This window comes from Brienomyrus brachyistius, chromosome 14 (assembly GCF_023856365.1).
Source record: "Brienomyrus brachyistius isolate T26 chromosome 14, BBRACH_0.4, whole genome shotgun sequence".
Lineage (NCBI taxonomy): Eukaryota > Metazoa > Chordata > Actinopteri > Osteoglossiformes > Mormyridae > Brienomyrus > Brienomyrus brachyistius.
In genome coordinates this window covers 19,720,953-19,739,706 of record NC_064546.1, presented here as the reverse complement: position 1 = coordinate 19,739,706, position 18,754 = coordinate 19,720,953, and the positions used below count along the sequence as shown (strand labels likewise).

At 43.9% G+C, this 18,754-nt stretch overlaps 1 protein-coding gene across 3 annotated transcripts; it reads left to right on the top strand.

The window, feature by feature from the left end:
- Positions 1 to 1,058: 1,058 nt before the first annotated feature.
- Positions 1,059 to 18,609, top strand: LOC125707556 (tyrosine-protein kinase fyna). 3 transcript variants are annotated; one of them, XM_048974785.1, is made up of 13 exons: positions 1,059 to 1,222; positions 6,523 to 6,613; positions 12,135 to 12,391; positions 13,213 to 13,309; positions 13,760 to 13,858; positions 14,517 to 14,620; positions 15,016 to 15,165; positions 15,597 to 15,761; positions 16,162 to 16,341; positions 16,634 to 16,710; positions 16,928 to 17,081; positions 17,519 to 17,650; positions 17,915 to 18,609. In XM_048974785.1, exons 3-13 carry the CDS (start codon positions 12,145 to 12,147, stop codon positions 18,121 to 18,123), a joined length of 1,614 nt encoding a protein of 537 aa, XP_048830742.1. In that variant the 5' UTR covers positions 1,059 to 1,222; positions 6,523 to 6,613; positions 12,135 to 12,144; the 3' UTR covers positions 18,124 to 18,609. The 3 variants fall into 3 exon arrangements, with proteins under 3 accessions (XP_048830742.1, XP_048830744.1, XP_048830743.1); XM_048974787.1 differs by lacking the exons at positions 1,059 to 1,222; positions 6,523 to 6,613 and adding an exon at positions 7,204 to 7,221; XM_048974786.1 differs by lacking the exons at positions 1,059 to 1,222; positions 6,523 to 6,613 and having other exon boundaries at positions 8,031 to 12,391.
- Positions 18,610 to 18,754: the final 145 nt, after the last annotated feature.

Genomic DNA, 18,754 nt, shown 5'->3' with positions numbered 1-18,754 from the left:
CATGTATGGGTCAACAGCATAGGAGAGAGTTTGATATTGGGGGGCACAACTTAAATCATTTAAATGTAAAGGCATATATTTGGGGGTGGTGGTAGCGGGGGACAAATGAAGCTAATTAAATATTGCATGACAGAAGCCCCTGACCCATTCCTGCCTACGCCCCGGGTATGGTTTATCACTTAAATCATTTCATTAACACCCACACACTCCAACAGCATTGCATGAAAGACTCTTTCAGAAAACTTTATGAAATCAGTAGTCTTGTGATTCAATGACGTGCTATTCTGAAGTGTCCCTGAGACACGTACATTTTAGGAATCTTTTATGGATATGCTATTCCTTATGTACATGGTGTCACCTATTTCCTCCGGGTACTCCGGTTTCCCCCCACAGTCCAAAAACATGCTGAGGCTAATTGGAGTCGCTAAATTGCCCGTAGGTGTGCATGTGAGAGTGAATGGTGTGTGAGTGTGCCCTGGGATGGGCTGGCCCCCCATCCTGGGTTGTTCCCTGCCTCGTGCCCATTGCTTCCGGGATAGGCTCCGGACCCCCCGCGACCCAGTAGGATAAGCGGTTTGGAAAATGGATGGATGGATGGTCACCTAATGCAAAATTATAAGTATGTTTTCATATCAGAGTGAAATTCTGTAGCAAAATAAAAAAAGACTATAAATTCTGCTTAACTTGTGCCTGTCTAATTTTATCCTGTTTTTTTCTGTTTTCTGCTTAATATGAAGAAGACGGTGTACATTTTTATTACAAAAATATCAGAATTACATTTGGCCGTATGAGTAATTCAAAGTAATTTTGAATGTTCGCCAAACCTTATAAAAACTGAACGCACTTGCCATGGGGACTTGCTTTCTTTGCTCACAATGCTATACTGCAGCTACACAAATACACAAAGATACAAAATAATTGTTTAATCGGAGATAGTATCTACAGCGGTTAGCTCCACCCCGTAGCCCTCATGCAAATGAGGAGGCATTCGATCATTGGAGTTCCCAAAGACAGTTCTCATTTGGATTGGCTCTCGGTGCTGTCAATCACATCAGCTCTTGTTATTTTCATTGTGGATGGGAATCTAGCTAGGACATCGTTTGAAACGTTCAGCGACAGAAATAGCCTTATTAATAATATAACTGCAATCACTGCTGACCATATACATAATATCCATACACACGGATTTGAATATACAATACATTAAACGCCTGGGGTATAGGTAAGGATTTTTTTGTCTTGAATTTCCTTTGGTGCAACTGCCGCATTTTCCAGCCAAGTCAATCAGCTGATTTAATTGTGGAAAACGTAAGTTAATGGGCGATCGTTGATTTCGTTGTAATACTCGCGTTTAATTCCCCTCCCAGTCTGTACTGGGGGCCCTATAGACAAGCGTCTGCTAGGTAATGTAAGCGAGGACGTGGTGATGCATGTCTCCCAGTGCTCTGATTTCCAAAACGCTGTTTTATGGCAGTGCGCTTCAATGCGTTTGCAAAAACATCGTGCGCACAACCACAATGCACACGATCCCCGGTACGTGTGAGCTTTCGATCAGCAAGCAGGTCTTTCTTTCTGCATCCCTTTATCTTTGGCGGCTCGATGTGCTGTGTCGGCGAAAAGAAGCGTTTTGGACGTATTTGTGGCTCTCCGTAGCAGCGTTGAATATGGACATCAGTGAATTTGCTAGGTTTGCCACTAGCGCCTTATATAAATCTGACTAATACTCATTTTTATACACCCTTCATTAAAATCTATATTGTGTGAGCATTTTAACACCCCCGATTGAAAATATCGGTGATTTCGTGCGTGCGTGGATAGGACTTAAGTGCAGAAGAGGTTGCTTACAAGCCTTCTGGTTTTATATATCGAGCATGGTCATTAAACGTGCAAGTTACTTTATCTTCTGAATAAATGACATCTCCCTTCCATAGTTGGTCGCAGCCAAGCCCCATTTGACGGTCGTGTGCTGGATAACTTGCTTTATTGTGCCCGACTTTTTAACACCGAGCCCTGCTGGGGGATGCGAGCAGTGCCCAGCGCTGGGGTCGCATTTAATTTGGAGGGCATGGGCCTTGTACAAAGGGAGCCAAATGCCATATGGACCTACTGGATGCTCAGTAAGGAACCCACTGGCTTCTTGACCCTGTGGGCAAATGGAAAATAACCTAATATTGCTACAGATTGCTTTATTAGAGTCACTTTTGTATACTGTATAAGGCATATATAAGGGAATCATTGTGGTACTGTTGTAGATTCTTTATTGTGATTGACTATATGTTGGAGGGATATTAATAATATATGGACAGTTGCAATTCTTACAGCAAAACACAGTTGTTTTTAATTTGGTAATCTTCATTTTCATGGTAGGTTCCAGGTGAATATACAATGAAAGCACCAGGTTTAATTTTACGACTGAAAGCATCCTAATTGATTTATATAATCTGTAGAATAAGTTACCCACCTGTCAAAATACAGTATATATTTCATTATTCCCAGTCTTGCACAAAGCAGTAGCTGGTAACTTGCTCATAGGTGTGAAATTTTAGAGTGTATATGTTGTGGGGTCTGTCTTATTAAAAATAGAAGCGTATATTGGACAAGTTTAGCTATATATTTTGGGGAAGGTGGCAAAATGGATTTTCGTTAACAGAAATATGTTATCGTTTTGAATTTTTTGTAACTTGGCAGTTATTTATATTCTCGCACTGAAAAAAACTGTCTTTTTTGATATTGCAAAATACCCCATACTTCAGGAATTCAAAACGGCATTCGTCGTGAATTTTGTCTTAACTCCCTTTCATTTGAATCTAACTTGTTAAGTGCAGGGTAATTAAACTTTTTTTTTATGAGTTATCTCATAAAGATCACAGTCATTTTTCAGTGCTAATTCAGTGCTTTGAGTCCCAAAGACTCCACCAACCTGCCCTCTGTAACTTCGTACTAACGAAGCCATCCACTAGTTATCATTTTTCCAATAACAAACAAGGCAGCTGTACTCAGACAGTCAGTAACAGCAAAACAGAAATCAACAAGTTTCACATCTATGCAATGCCATGTCTGACCAGCAGACTTCAGCGTTAATGTTGTAAACCTGCTGTCGTCTTATACTGAGATGCTTGATATTGCAACTCTTGAAGAAAGGCAGCTAGAGAGAATTGAGAAAGCAATCTATCACTCCTTTGTGTGGCCTGGCGATCTTCATGCCGAGGAATGCAGTAGAGCTGAAATGTGTTTGTGTGTACTGACTTCATAATAAACAATAATTAGTGGAGCGATTGAGTGTGGGCGTGTTTCCCTGTGTTTCAGTGTAATGCTGAATCCAGTGCTCTGGTACATTTCTAAGGCTGCTTTGTGAAGCCTCTGTTGAAATTGAAGGTTTCGGTTTAGTAAGTCAAGAAAAATGTGATCTGTCTCTGCCTCGTATCTCACCATATCCTTATTGCTAAACGCTGGTGTAAAACCTGTTGCTGCGAGCACCATGACACGATGCCAGCCTGTGTGTTAGAGGAAACCATGCTTATAAATGCTTTAGGGATCTTTGTCAAATTTTGAGTATTTGAAGGCAAAATAAAAATAAAAAAATGATTCTCTTCATCTGGGGAAGATTGTTTTGATATTTCAATTTCAGTTTTATGTATTTCTCATGCGTTTCTTGACATCGGGTCAGCATTGTAATGAAATGCTTTAGACAAGGGGATAAAGTAAGGAAATAATTAGCTGATTTAAAATGACAATGTTTATAAATAGACTATATATTACCCACCCACACATGAGGATGAGGATGATGATCTAGTCTGTTTTTCCCTGGACAACAATTTTGCTGTGGCTAATTGAGTCGGTTGCCTCCGTCTTCCGTGATACTGCCCTTTATCTGATACTTTGCTTGCAGTACTGATGGTAAAGAAACCTTATCTTCTTTTCCTCTTGGCCTCAATAATTTCCTTCTGCCGCACATTGTCACGGGTAATTGAATCATGCTCTGATCTGCTGAGACTCCTCTATCATCCTGTAGACAAAAGCACTAATTAAAACATTTAACGGTGAAGCAAATTGATAGAAATGCAGTAAAATTAATTTGTTGGTTTTAAAGCTTGGTCTAGCTTTTCGATTCACTTAAGGTAGCATGACGGCCAGGGACAGTATACTGACCCTCTGAGGATTCTTCTTCTTCTCTGAGGTTTGTTACACACCATAATGAGATGTTCGATTGGGTGTAAATGAAAACTCTTTATCTATGGGCAATGACTGCTTTCACTTTCCAGAAATTTCAGACACATCATTTGACGTGGGATATATTATGACTTATTGAGTAGCGTTATGTGCTTATGTCAGCATTTTTTGAAGCTTGGTAATGAAGGTAATTTTACTCAGAGCTAACAATCCAATTCATTATCCTCAGCATCTGCTTAATTGTAGTGAGCTCTGAAATTCTTTTCCTTGCAATGTTTATAGAGGCTGTGATCTCCTTTATTGTAATGTACATAAGCTTTATGAGACTAATTCTGCGTGGAACATAACACAGTGGGGTGTGTCCATGGAGTTTGCATGTTCTTGTACTTCTAAGGGCACCTTCGGGTACTCAGATTTGTTTCCTGTGATCCAAAATGTCTCTTAATTGTCCATAGTGTGTGTCCTGTAATGGACTGGCGTCCCATCAGGGGTGTCTCCTGTGTGTCCTGTAATGGACTGGCGTCCCATCAGGGGTGTCTCCTATGTGTCCTGTAATGGACTGGCGTCCCATCAGGGGTGTCTCCTGTGTGTCCTGTAATGGACTGGCGTCCCATCAGGGGTGTCTCTTGTGTGTCCTGTAATGGACTGGCGTCCCATCAGGGGTGTCTCCTGTGTGTCCTGTAATGGACTGGCGTCCCATCAGGGGTGTCTCCTGTGTGTCCTGTAATAGACTGGCGTCCCATCAGGGGTGTCTCCTGTGTGTCCTGTAATGGACTGGTGTCCCATCAGGGGTGTCTCCTGTGTGTCCTGTAATAGACTGGCGTCCCATCAGGGGTGTCTCCTGTGTGTCCTGTAATGGACTGGCGTCCCATCAGGGGTGTCTCCTGTGTGTCCTGTAATGGACTGGCGTCCCATCAGGGGTGTCTCCTGTGTGTCCTGTAATGGACTGGCGTCCCATCAGGGGTGTCTCTTGTGTGTCCTGTAATGGACTGGCGTCCCATCAGGGGTGTCTCCTGTGTGTCCTGTAATGGACTGGCGTCCCATCAGGGGTGTCTCCTGTGTGTCCTGTAATGGACTGGCGTCCCATCAGGGGTGTCTCCTGTGTGTCCTGTAATAGACTGGTGTCCCATCAGGGGTGTCTCCTGTGTGTCCTGTAATGGACTGGCGTCCCATCAGGGGTGTCTCCTGTGTGTCCTGTAATGGACTGGCGTCCCATCAGGGGTGTCTCCTGTGTGTCCTGTAATGGACTGGCATCCCATCAGGGGTGTCTCCTATGTGTCCTGTAATAGACTGTAAAATATAAAAATATAATAAACTATAAAATATAGATCCGATCCTGCCAGCCAGAATTAATGAATAGTTTTGCTATGATGTTTGATTTCGTTTAATGCATATATTTAGATCTTCACGAATGCAAAATATCCATATAAATACATATAGTTATAATGTTAGAAAATTACCATTTCAAAGTGGTTAATGTCAAACACTGTCATATCAGGAAGGTGCACACCTCTCCAGGAATTTTGGTTGTTTTTTTTCCCCATCATTTCAATATCAGTCATTGCTGTGAAGCTCTGTTACTGACGTTCAGGGGTGTAGCCTATCCAGGTGGTATTGAGGGAGAATAAAAATGGATAAGTTACTGATTTGCTTTCTAATAACGGGGGTCTTTTTGTTGTCTCGTCTTGTGGCTTTGTGGTGCTGACACATTGCTTTTAATTCGTTAATTGGTTTTCAGTTAAATATCATATTGCCACTGCATATTACAGCACAGGCCTGATATATCGAACCTAATTTGTACAATTTTGAAAAACTATGTTTTAAAATGTCTAAACTGTTGGCTTTGCAGGGAAATAAAGGCATAAGTTTCAGCATTAAAGGCAAAATCTACATGCTTTTGAATAGCTTAGTGATAGCTCAGTGTGTTTACTTTTCCATAGTTAGTATTAACCTAAGACTGATACTGGATAGAAATAATGTTTGCAAAGTAGGCGAGCAGTTTACTGAGCTACGAGAGGGAGGGAGTGGTTCTTTTCTGCAAAAGAGTAAAAATTAAAGCAAAAATGTAAACCTCACGTTCTTTCCCAGTAGACAGATGATCGGATACCCTGGAGGAATACTGTCGATGTGATCTGTTTTAAATGATGTTGACTTTAGTCATGATTTTAATGTATTTTTCACGCATGCTTTTAAATTTAGAATCTTTACTTAACTGGTAGAGGAAGAAAAAAGGAAAAACTTTCATATTTTTAGTCGAATGCAAATTGCATATAAGAAGCGATACAGAGTTATGCATCACCAAGGAAAATGGAACCTGAGTGATTTACCCCCCCCCCCTTCTTCTCTCTGCAGGTGCTTTGTTTTTTTTTTTTTAGTTTTTTACTTTTCCTGTGCGCAAGGCAATGTGGAGAAAATAAAAGATCCTGATATACTGAAAACAGAGGTAAGTGTGCTCGTCACGGGAGCCTTACTGTCATGACACAGTGATTGTAGTATTTGTTTGATGCTGTGTTGTGTGCTGCTTACTGGTGTCACTGTGCCTCTGGGTAATGCTCACAGCTCCACAGATGGAGGTTTAAATTCCATCACAGCTGTGCAGTTTGCATGTTCTCACCGTATTGCGTGGATTTCCACTTCATCCTGTAATTTCTTCCCACAAGGATATCCGATTGGGCAGCCATTGCTTACTGTGTGCCCTGCCGTGGACTCAGGGGAGATTCCAGGATATTTTTTTTTAATGGTGGGAGGCTTGAGAGGAAGCAGGGATGGTTTTTGTTTTTCATTATCCAATGATATGTTTTTAATTGGTGAGTGACAAAGGAGGGGCACTCCTGGGGCCAATCAGAATTCCACCTGGGTCCAGTGCCCCTGTGGGCCCGCCCCCTCACTGGCATCCTGTCCCGTGTGTTCCCCTGCCAGTGATAGGTTCCAGACTCCTCCCGACCCTACAGTTGATCAGTAGTTATGGAAAATGGATGGATTTCTCTGAGGAGGGCTCACAGAGGAGAAAAAAAAGTCAGCATTCAGGGAAAAGGAAAATGATTTCCCTTTGTAAGGAAAGTGGATGAGTATGAGTTTTCTGCCCTAATTCCTGGCCCAGCAAGACAGTCCCTCAGCCCAACAGATCATTATATTTTCCACTTGAAATGTCTTTGCACAAAGGATGGCATCTTCACTGAGTTATAATTATTAGGTTGAAATAAAGGTATAACTAGTTAAAAACCCCTCAGTGCTGATTCGACTGGATCGCTGTCCTACATTCAACAACCGGCCGCTGGCAGATAATGATTCAAAGCCGCAACTCGAAACACCAGCCAGACAACTCCGAGGTAACATCTGCGGTCCAAAGACGCAGGGAATGCGGTTTTATTTTCCATCTTAAAGCGCAGAAACTGAATAGATGAAGCATGGCGATGCAATGTGTTGACACATTTTCAGAACGATCGTCCATGCATAGCTGCTGTTGCAGATCCGCATGCTTCACGCTTCTGTTGATTTGTGGCCCTTTTCTGACATTTGTGCTCGTCGCAACATGGATGCAGGCGTGGCTGTATCCGTACGCAAGCCGAAAGCCCAGTATTATGTTTTTTAAGTGATTTGTAGCAAACCAAAATTCTCCGACTGGGTAGGAAGCACAGCATTTATATATCTGCTAATCCGAATAAAATGTTTACTGATTTTCATGGCAAGAACGTCTAGTGTGTCTCTGGGCTTTTTTGGCCTTTTACCCTCCTCACCCAACTCCCATCAAGACATGTGACCTGACTGTGTTTCCGACTTACTGCAGTGTATGTGAGTGCATGCATGTTTGTGTTATGTATGTATTGCATTGTGGGGACCTAATGTGATTAAAAACCTGTCATTTTGTACTCTGGGAAAACTTAATGTATTAAAAATCTGTGGCTGCAGTCAAAAAACTTTTCGCCATATGAATAAGTTGCCGGTCGCAATAGCAGACCTTGTGTGGGTCTCTCAATAAAAATGCTTCTTTTATTCAAATTAAGTAGACTTAAAATAAAACAATAATAAATGCTAAAAGTCTTTTCTTGTTAATCTTATGCATGTTGCTCCTATAATTTTTATAACTTAATATAAGTCCTTTAATCGCTTCTTCTGCTTATTAGCATGCATGAGTGTGTGCGTGTGTCACCGCCTCTGCATGTCTTCCTGCCCGCGGTCTGACCGCACGTCACCCAGGGGACGTGTCCCGGTTCATGGTTTTATGAGCTCCGTCACCCCAGGGGAGCGCGGCTGTCTTAGGCTCCTGGGTGAGTGTCTGGGTTGGTACCGGAGAGGCAATATCAGGTGACAAAAAGAGGCGTTATTTACAAGTGTGGGAGGCAGATGGTAGGTCAACTACAACCCCTCTGGTTAGCGAGTGAGCTACATGCTAAACTGCGTCGCTTGGCAATTGTTTGAGGTCGCATGGAGCTGAGATGGAAAGCCCTGATGCGCTCGCTGGGGAGCCTCGTGGGGAACGGCGAGAGAGAGACAGGGAGAAAATTAAGTTTGAGATGAACAGGCAAGACACCCTGCAGCAGCTTCCCCTTGGTGCCGGTACTTCTCTTCATACCCGATTTATTTTCAGTATTTTCAATTTCAATTTGAGTGATAAATACGTGATTGGCAAGTGGCCTCAAATGTATGATCTCCACTTAGAGGCGGCAATATCCAAAAGCCTTATTGATGTTTTTCAAGTACTCTTGTCATTAAGTATCATTTTAAAAAAATGTCATTTATTCTTAAATTTAATTTTAAATTAGTAATTGAATAACAGTTCTTTCATTCAAATGTAAATATTTTTAAATGTGGTTACCTTAGTGACAGGGAAAAGGATATTTTTACATTTTAGATAACAATAAAGCCATAAACGTTCACTGGTTTTGGATATTACAATTATCAGTATTATCACTTCATATCTCTTTTGAAGATTCGCTATGAATTAAACAGGCCACATTTTAATGAGGACTCACAAAGATGAACTACGGCTGTGCTTAGCGTTTAGCCCGCGGCGTTTGCTGCGCGAGCTTTCCGGTGAAGGACTTCCCCGAACACCCGAGACGGGCAGACCTGACACCTTTTATCTCCCCCCCCCGGGGAAAAGTGTGACGGTGGTAAGGATGGGGTGACACGTGATCGTTTTAAGACACATAATCATAAATAAACCCCCCCCCCCCCCCCTTTCATGAGAGAGTCCCAGAGATTCCCGGCAGTATTAAGTCTCCCTGTTATTTCGAGCTGTGTCTAAAACGTGCTTATAAATCCTTCTCAGTCTCCTCTGTTTAAGTTGTAGTGGGTCCCAATCAGGCTGAAGCGTCGCGGTTTCTCACCTTGTAATGAATCCTATGCAGCCTGAGCGTTTATAGCAACATTCAGGTGTCGGCTAATGGAATAGTTGGGAAACCACAGCCAAAAGAACACAGTTTTTAAAAAATGTATTTCCCCGCAATGGCACAATAAATTATAAACTATGCGAATATCACAAGTTATGCCCTGCAGCTGGTTCATAGTCCCAGTGAGGCAACAGTCTCGCCTGCTCCACTTAATGGTATATTCAGTAATACCTGACCTGAGGTGGAAATTGGTGCCTTTTTTAGCGATTAGCATCTGTTTATGCTCAGAGGAAAAGCTGGCCTGCTCATTCCCGACTCGACTGAGTCGATGGCGAGCAAATGTGTTCTGAAAGTGTCGCACTTGGGCGGCTCCCAGCGGATCGGGGTTTTGGAATGGTACTCCGCAAAGCCGTCATTGGCCAGCGCTATCCTCAGGGGTGGAGAGACGTGTGCTCTCTGAGTTTTTAATGGATGGCCACTCCTTGCTTTGAAAACCTGCTCAACTCAGATATATAGCATATCCTCTTAATTTAAGAACAGCTAGATAATTAGAGTTCTTTTTTTTTTAACTTAAACTTTTATAATTTAAATGGGCTGCATGGTGAGTCAATGGGTAATACTGTTGCCTCACACTTCCAGGGTTGCGGGTTCGAGCGTGTTGAGGTGCAACTGGGAATGGTACCGTATTAAAATCCAAATCAACGTGAAGACAAATTTTAGACAAGTAGTTAGTTTGCATAGTAGTACTGTATTTGCCATTACTCACTCTGTGACAGGTGAACAGTTAATGTTCAGACGTTTAATATATTTCTCTGGAAGAGAATGCCTCCTAAGGCATCTTAAAATGTATGTGTGAATACTTATGGAACAGATCAAAACGTTTGAGTCAGGCTGGGCATGGAATGATTGAATAGCTTTGTTGTGTTTGAGATGCTTTGTTGTGTTTGAGATGCTTTGATTTATGTGAAAGAAAGCAGAATATTTTTGTTGGAGCCAAGTCATTAAGCTACACGTCAGAAACGTGTTGTTGAAGTCAACGTAAGGAGCGTTTGATTTGTCTGATTGGTTAGTGCCGTTCTGTTTTGATCTCATCGAGGCTGTTTCCTTTAGATGTTTTAGTTGTTTTGGTTGTTTCCATAATTTTTAAGCTGGGGTATTTCTTGGTAGCTTGAATTAGCCTGAAAATGCCGAACAGTGTTTGACTTGCTAGGTCAAGGGTCAGTCCCAGTGTCTAGAAGGTTGTAGGTTCAAGTCCCCTGAGTGTTAGAGTAATTATCACCCTTGTGCAAGGCTCTTAATTCCAGGTGCTCCAGGAGTGCTTGATAAGCTCTATCCACAAGCTTCTCTTGTATGTTGCTTTGTGCAAAGGTGTCTGCTAAATGAATATAATTGGAGAAAGTGATTCTTTCCCACTGAGCTGTCTTGAAGTTACTGTGCCAGAGTGGGAATGAAAGTCTTTTGAAAAGGGATAAATACTCCTCCTACGCAGTCTGTGATTTGGAAGTCGCTGAGAGGGCTCTGGTTGGTTATTTTACAGATGCCAGCAAGCATTGTTTAGTTATTTATTTTTTACTGTAACAAAATGTAAAAATTTAAAGCGCCTGATTTTTGGCTTTTCCCGTGGATTGGCCAGCGGGGGATGTGTCAGATGACAGCTTCCAGCTTTTGAAGATGCCGCCCCGCCTGTCTCTCGTTATTTTCCTTCTGTTCTCCATATCCTTATACGGAAGTGATTAGCGTGTTTGTGGTGGATGTATCTGGAAGCCAGAGTAACGTGGAGTTTGGTCACCGGGTGCATTAAGAGCTCTTTGGCGCGATGCAGGCTCCTGCTGACGCCCAGGCATGCCTTCAGTGATAATGGATACATGTAGAAGCCATACGGAACAGCCGTTTAATTTCCATTTAACATCCAAACCACAAGATGGCAGCTGTCCAGCTGTATTCTGTGCCTTAATCCTTTTTATCCCTCTGTACTTCGGTGATTATGGTGAGCGTGTCCGAACAACATGTTGGTGGCGTTCTGTGTGCCAATGTATTCTCTCACTCCCTCTCTCTCCCACTCTTTCTTTTCCTTTCCCTCTCTCTCTGTTTTTACTCTTCTCTTGCTTTCTTTTCCCTCTCCTTTTCCCTCATTCTTCTTCTCCCTCTCTCTTTCCCCTTTTCCTCTTTCCCTCTCTATTCTTCTAATTCTAATCTCTCCCTCGTTTTCCTCTTCCCCTCTCTTCCCCCTTTTCTACTTCACGCCCTCTTTCCCCCTCCCCATTTCCCTTTCTCTCCTCTCTCTTCTTCCATGTCCCTTTCTTCTCCCCTTTTTCCTCACTCTCTCCCCCTTTTCCTTTCTCTCCGCTCCCTCTCTTTATTCCTTCCCTTTGTTTCCCCTTCTTTTTTCCTCACTCTCTCCCCCTTTCCCTTTCTCTCCGCTCCCTCTCTTTATTCCTTCCCTTTGTTTCCCCTTCTTTTTTCCTCACTCTCTCCCCCTTTCCCTTTCTCTCCGCTCCCTCTCTTTTTTCCTTCCCTTTGTTTCCCCTTCTTTTTTCCTCACTCTCTCCCCCTTTTCCTCTCCTCTCCTCCCTCCCTCTCACTCCCCCTTCCTCCTCTCACCCCTTTCCCCCCCCTCCCCCACGCTCTCAGAGTGTAGAGGATGGGCTGTGTACAATGCAAAGATAAGGAAGCAGCCAAATTGACGGACGAGCGCGACACGAGCGTAACTCAGAACTCCGGCTTCCGCTATGGCGCTGACCCCACGCCGCAGCACTACCCCAGCTTCGGGGTCACCGCCATCCCCAATTTCAACAACTTCCACGCCCCCGGCAGCCAGGGAATAACGGTCTTCGGTGGGGTCAACTCTTCCTCCCAGTCGGGGACCCTGCGCTCTCGCGGTGGGACAGGTAGGAGGCCAGGATTCACACAGCAATCAACACCTGCTTCTGCTCCTCCACGCCCAATATCATGCAAAGCTCATCTGGGGGGCGGGGGGGCGGAGTTCAGACGTTTTTATGCAAATCAGCTTCCGGCTGTGTACAGCCCCGACTACCAGCAGCAGGGCCGTGACAACATGCACCAACACTCCACACTGAGATTAAAAGAGAGGTACGGGGCCAGAAGAGACACCGGGGGGGGCTATAGTGCAGAAGAGGAGATGGCATGTAATGAAAGATGGAAGAGTGGAAGGGAGTGGAACTCCAGTGTTGCCTGTTGTTCTTGTGCTCTGGAACTCTCTGTACCATGCAGTTTTAATGAGGCTGCACTCAAGCTTCCATAAAGTTTGGATTTTCCCCACCTTTTTAGTGCAAATTGTTCTAAAGCGGTCGCCACGGCGCCCCTGATGCTGAATTCTTGCCTTTGACTGGTTCGTTTACCAGTGGCAGAGACCTCCTTTGACACTTGAACAAGGCAGCAAATGTAGTTTCAGCCGAAACTCTGTGTGCTTTCCTCTTTCCAATCTGCAGCACATTACCCATCTGTCCCTGAAACTGGATGCACTTTATCTTGGCCTGTTTTTTTTTTCTCTCCTTTCATTTTGACCTATTTTACCAAGCCGGTTATATGAGTGACAGACACCCAAAGTGACATCTCTGTTGGTTCCTAATAAACCTTTCTGACATAAAAAAATAACGCAGCGCGTCAGTGGTCAAAAAAAAAAAAGTGTGAATGGGTGATTAGATATTGAGCTCTGATTGGTTCCCGTCTTGGTCCGTCTGTCTCGCAGGGGTAACCCTCTTTGTGGCACTTTATGATTACGAGGCCAGGACAGAAGATGACCTCAGCTTCAGGAAGGGCGAGAAGTTCCAAATTCTCAACAGCACGTGAGTGACGAGCGCGGCGCCTCATTGGTTTGCTTTGTGTCATGAATGTTCGTGCCGTGAAACTTCAGGCTCGCGCAGCCGCAAGCGGTATTGTTGAAGTGGTCGGTCATGGATGAATGGACTGGTTCTCTCTGTCATGCAGCTGTGTTTCAATCTTTTGTTTTGTTGTAGATGGTCGTGTGTGTCTCTCACCCTTAGCTGACATGTGAGCAGAGTTTCTCGCCTGAAAATACTTGAGGAAATACCTCTCGGGTTAAAAGCACCACACTAGGTTCTCTGGTTCTTTCGCGGGGGGGAGAGCTTAAGTTGTAATAAGCTTATGACATGTAATTTAAAGGTTACGGGGAAGGTGTTTATGAGCATGAAGTCTTAATCACTCTTTAATTTTAAATACGTCACTTCAGGCACAACTGTAATGTGTTACCATGTTCCTTTTCCCTCCTGCCCCAGTGAAGGGGATTGGTGGGAAGCCCGTTCGCTCACCACGTGCGGAACAGGCTACATCCCCAGCAACTATGTCGCCCCAGTGGATTCCATCCAGGCCGAGGAGTGAGTCATGGCTTTGGGTCCGATGGGTCCGCATCTAGGGACGCCTCACCCCGAACCGACAGATTTGCATGTTTATCCGTAGGACGTATCGTCAGATCTAAGTAAAATAATTCCACATGGCTCCAGTGGCCCAGTGGCCCTTCCTCATGCTAAAATACTTCTATCGTCACTCAGAGCAAAAAAGAGGTTATCTCTCAAATGCTTTTTAATTTTAGCGGCTTGTGTGCTAGCAGAAGTGGACCAGCAGATGTTGCTTAGTAGGCCGTTAGCATTATATATGCAGCCAGAAGTAACATAAATATGACATGGCTTGGAGGACACTGGTCTGTGAACTGGTTTTTCCTCAGAGAAGTTCCCCATTATAAAGGCTTAAGAGCCAGTTCTTTATTTGACTGGTGGCTAAGATGGAAATGTGCACTATATTTGCTGTATGCCATTTTCCACTTTTCCAGCAAATACAGTTCAAACTAGCACCTTGCTTAAGGAATTTCAGCCTCAGATATTTTGTAATGCAGCTTTTGAGTGGAGAGGTTTTATTAAATAAAAAAAAAATAATAATTTTATTAAGACACTGGAGCTTCAAGTTGGAAAACAATATAGGCAACCAAGACCCAAACACAGACTGTCACACTTTGACCGTCTGACCTTCCTCCCTCAGCTGGTACTTTGGCAAATTGGGCCGAAAGGATGCAGAGAGACAGTTGCTGTCCAGCGGTAACCCTCGGGGCACCTTCCTCATCCGGGAGAGCGAAACCACCAAAGGTAACCATGGCAACGCAGCCCACGCCAGTCGGTGACACCTTCCGAAATAATAAATGAAGAAAGATGTCAACATGAAGGATCTGAGAAACTGAGACTATCTGATCTAAACCAATGGAGGGGAAAAAAAAACCTAATTAGGAAATCATCTGCAAGAATAACTAGTTATACCAGTAATATGACCTCATAGATTTTCATTATCGCCGAATATTGCGTGGAGCTCATTTTTCCCTTTTGTTATATTCTTAGCCTTAGACTTCAAAAAGCATTACATTTATCTCATTATTTCCATTTTAGTTTTAATTAAATGAATGAGTAAAGCAGGTTGTAGGTCTGTCGTGGAGTTTATCTCCAGCCATAATTGAGCTCCTCACGATTATGGTTCCCTCCACACCTAGGGGCCTTTTCCTTGTCTATACGAGATTGGGATGACATCAAAGGCGACCACGTGAAGCATTACAAAGTCCGGAAGTTAGACAGCGGTGGATATTATATTACCACCCGAGCGCAGTTTGAGACTCTCCAGCAGCTTGTTCGGCATTACTCCGGTAAGCATCGAGACAAATGGCTTAACATTAATCAAAGAATCCCAGTATAACAATTAGAATGATCATACCATTGAACATGGGGTTTTTCTCAATACCAAGAATGCAAAGATCACACTTGCTAACTTGCCATCCAAGAACAAACCTGGGGCAGGATGAATCATGGGAATTTTACTGTCCTCTGTACTTCCGTTCTTGAGGATTAGAACTGGTCTTCGACAATGGGAGATGACATAAAACGGGTATACAAGAAGTATGGATATTGATAAACACCCACCGTTCTCAGTCAGGGACTGTTTTTAGGCATCGTTATTGGTTGACCTCTGTTACTGCTGTTGTGCCCACTGCATCATTGGCCAGTCTCTATGACTGCTGTTGTGCCTATCGATCGTCGGTCGATCCTTACGATTGTTGACTTCCCCTGTCCCGCCCAGAACGTGCGGCTGGCCTTTGCTGCCGTCTGGTGGTCCCCTGCCACAAATGGATGCCCCGGCTCGCTGACCTGTCCGTCAAAACCAAAGACGTGTGGGAGATCCCACGGGAGTCGCTCCAGCTGATCAAGCGCCTTGGCAACGGCCAGTTCGGGGAGGTCTGGATGGGTGAGCAATGTCTGGAGCTGCTACACATCCTATTCCTTACAGTTATTTACAGATACCTGGGAATGGCCTCCTGTCAAATTAAAGACGTGTTAGAATGAGTCAATATGAAGTAGCAAAATTAATCTGGATCTGTGATGGTTTATAGTTATTATAATGCTATTTTACCCTTCACCATGGGGTCTGTTATTGCTATTTATTTTAAACTAATTCTTTGACTGCTCTGGATTGTCTACAAATGAATGGCAACTATCATCCAAGTTGGTAGAGCACGGTGTTTTAAGTTCTTCCTGTACAAAGACTTTGAAGTACCAGGAATTTTAAAGCACTGTGCAATAGTTTGATGAGACTAAACATGGTCCTGAGGATTCTCACCCTGACATTGGCTGCTTCCTGCTGGCAGGGACATGGAACGGCACCACCAAAGTGGCCGTGAAGACCCTGAAGCCTGGCACCATGTCCCCCGAGTCCTTCCTGGAGGAGGCCCAGATCATGAAGAAGCTCCGTCATGACAAGCTGGTGCAGCTGTACGCCGTGGTGTCCGAGGAGCCCATCTACATAGTGACCGAGTACATGAGCAAAGGTCAGGAGCCCGCCTCCTTCTCCGGCCCGGCCAATCGGAGAGCTTTCGTGAAAAGATTGCATCCGTGTGACATTCCTATCACCTCCTTGTTAGTCATAGTATAAAAACTCACTGATCACAGAGACCCTGTGATGATTCATTTCCTGTGCTTGACTAAACACATCAACACTTGCCATAATGTCTTAATACCACGTAGTCTGATAACGGAAATCCCGTGAACTGCATATACTGCGTGGACGTCACAAGGAAACCTGGTCATCGCTAACGTTTGGCAGCATTCTCTGTATTACAGGAAGCCTGCTTGACTTCCTGAAGGACGGGGAGGGACGAGGCCTGAAGCTACCGAACTTGGTCGACATGGCGGCACAGGTAGACTGGTTTGGTTCTTGGTTTTGCCGCTGTTGGTAGGACGAGCAGTAATAATCATGCCGCTTCATGCTAACAAAAACTAGCCTAGTGCTTCATTAGTTGTTTTATTCGTATATTCCATTGTTTAACTTGACCGGTCATCGTTTTCCATCGCAAATCTGAAATGTAGCACTTAGCATTTAGTGTGGAATCGTTTATACGTTCTTCTTGTTTCCAGGTGGCTTCAGGCATGGCCTACATTGAGAGGATGAACTATATCCATAGAGACCTGCGGTCAGCCAACATCCTCGTGGGGGACAACCTGGTGTGCAAGATTGCAGACTTTGGACTGGCCAGGCTAATTGAGGACAATGAGTACACGGCTCGCCAGGGTACGTGATGGAAGTGGATCTGTGTAATATCTTGCCTCTGCTGCCAGCAGGCCACCCATTCACTCTCGGTCTTCTTCCATTGCGTCATCAGTCAGAAATCTGTAGAGAAAACAGTTCTGACTCTTATTGTTTAGTTATTGTTGGCTTAGATACATTGGTGATGTCATAAATGTTTCCATGCTAACCGCGAAGTTTTGGACTCCACAGTGGTGATAGGATAACTATCCTTAGCTTGTGCTTGTTTGGAGATTGTTTACTGTCCTCCAAGAAACCCGAATGGTCTATCTGCAGTGTCTTTTTAAAGACATGTAGCCTTGAACGATGTCAAGAAGTTAAGAATCCACTACATTAAAGTTTAAAAACGCAGAATTTCTCCGAAACTCTTCACAGGGAGCGTGGAACTCCTTTTAATGTTTCCAAGTTGATGTTTGCTCCAGGTGCCAAATTCCCCATCAAGTGGACGGCCCCAGAGGCTGCTCTCTATGGAAAGTTTACCATCAAGTCTGACGTGTGGTCATTCGGCATATTGCTCACAGAACTGGTGACTAAGGGACGGGTGCCTTATCCAGGTGAGTCAGGATGGCCTGCGATTAGAGTGGGATTATTGGTTGGCCCTCAGTGCTGTCATACACCTACACACCTTTCGGTCACCTCTTTTGGTGTTATCGTTGGTTATGGTGTAACGTTGTCTATATAAATAATTTAGCACTTCTTTAGATCTGTAGCTGTAGGAAGTATTTATGCCATTTCTGGAACCTTAGATCACTTTTTTGGCTGAAATATTATCGAGCATCAACTGTGCTTGACTGTTAATCCCCATGTCTACCCTCCAGGCATGAATAATCGAGAGGTCCTGGAACAGGTGGAGCGGGGTTATAGAATGCCATGTCCTCAGGACTGCCCCATCTCCTTGCACGAGCTCATGGTTCAGTGCTGGAAGAAGGACCCCGAGGAGCGGCCCACCTTCGAATACCTGCAGGCCTTCTTAGAAGACTACTTTACCGCCACCGAACCTCAGTACCAGCCCGGGGACAACCTTTAGGTCTGACCAGCAGAGGGAGCTGCTGAACCTCCTAGTGCCATGACAAGACTGCCTTGCAGGGAATATTTCCAGGGCACCGCGGTGCCCAATGGATATATTCAGCTTCCTGGTTTCCCCAAACCCTTTGACATGCACCCTTAGCACCTGACACGTTCAAATGGGAAGAGAGTCCATGTATTTAAAGGGCGAGGTTTCGAATTTTGATCATGTTGGCTCCTTGTAAAAGTAAAAGGTGGGAAAAGGTAGCGGGTTCAAACCGTGATGACATAATAACAACATGCCTGTATTTACTGTAAATATCATTTGCTTGTTTACTTATCCGCTGGTTTGTGTTTTTAATTTTGCCTGTTGGTTTCTTTTTTTAATACTGTGTTTTGTCCAGGACAATAATACTGAATACAGTAATGTTGATAGTAAATATTAAACATGCACTGCAATATTCTGGAAACCTGCCTCAGTGTTAATAAACCTGTACAAGGATCTTCATCATGCAGCCATTATTTTCTTGAGATGGATTTTCTGCGCTCTTGTGAAATGGGAAATGTGTTGAACAATAGGATAATGCTCTCCTAATGGCTAATGAATAGCTATAATTCACATGTTATTTATGTACTCTGGGTATATTGTCTAT

Bases quoted from the DNA above. Each gene is read 5' to 3' on its own strand.
- LOC125707556 (XM_048974785.1), top strand. From the start codon at position 12,145: ATGGGCTGTGTACAATGCAAAGATAAGGAAGCAGCCAAATTGACGGAC. The intron at 13,310-13,759 runs GTGAGTGACGAG...CTCCTGCCCCAG, and splicing joins TTCCAAATTCTCAACAGCAC to TGAAGGGGATTGGTGGGAAG. The intron at 17,651-17,914 runs GTGAGTCAGGAT...TCTACCCTCCAG, and splicing joins GGGACGGGTGCCTTATCCAG to GCATGAATAATCGAGAGGTC.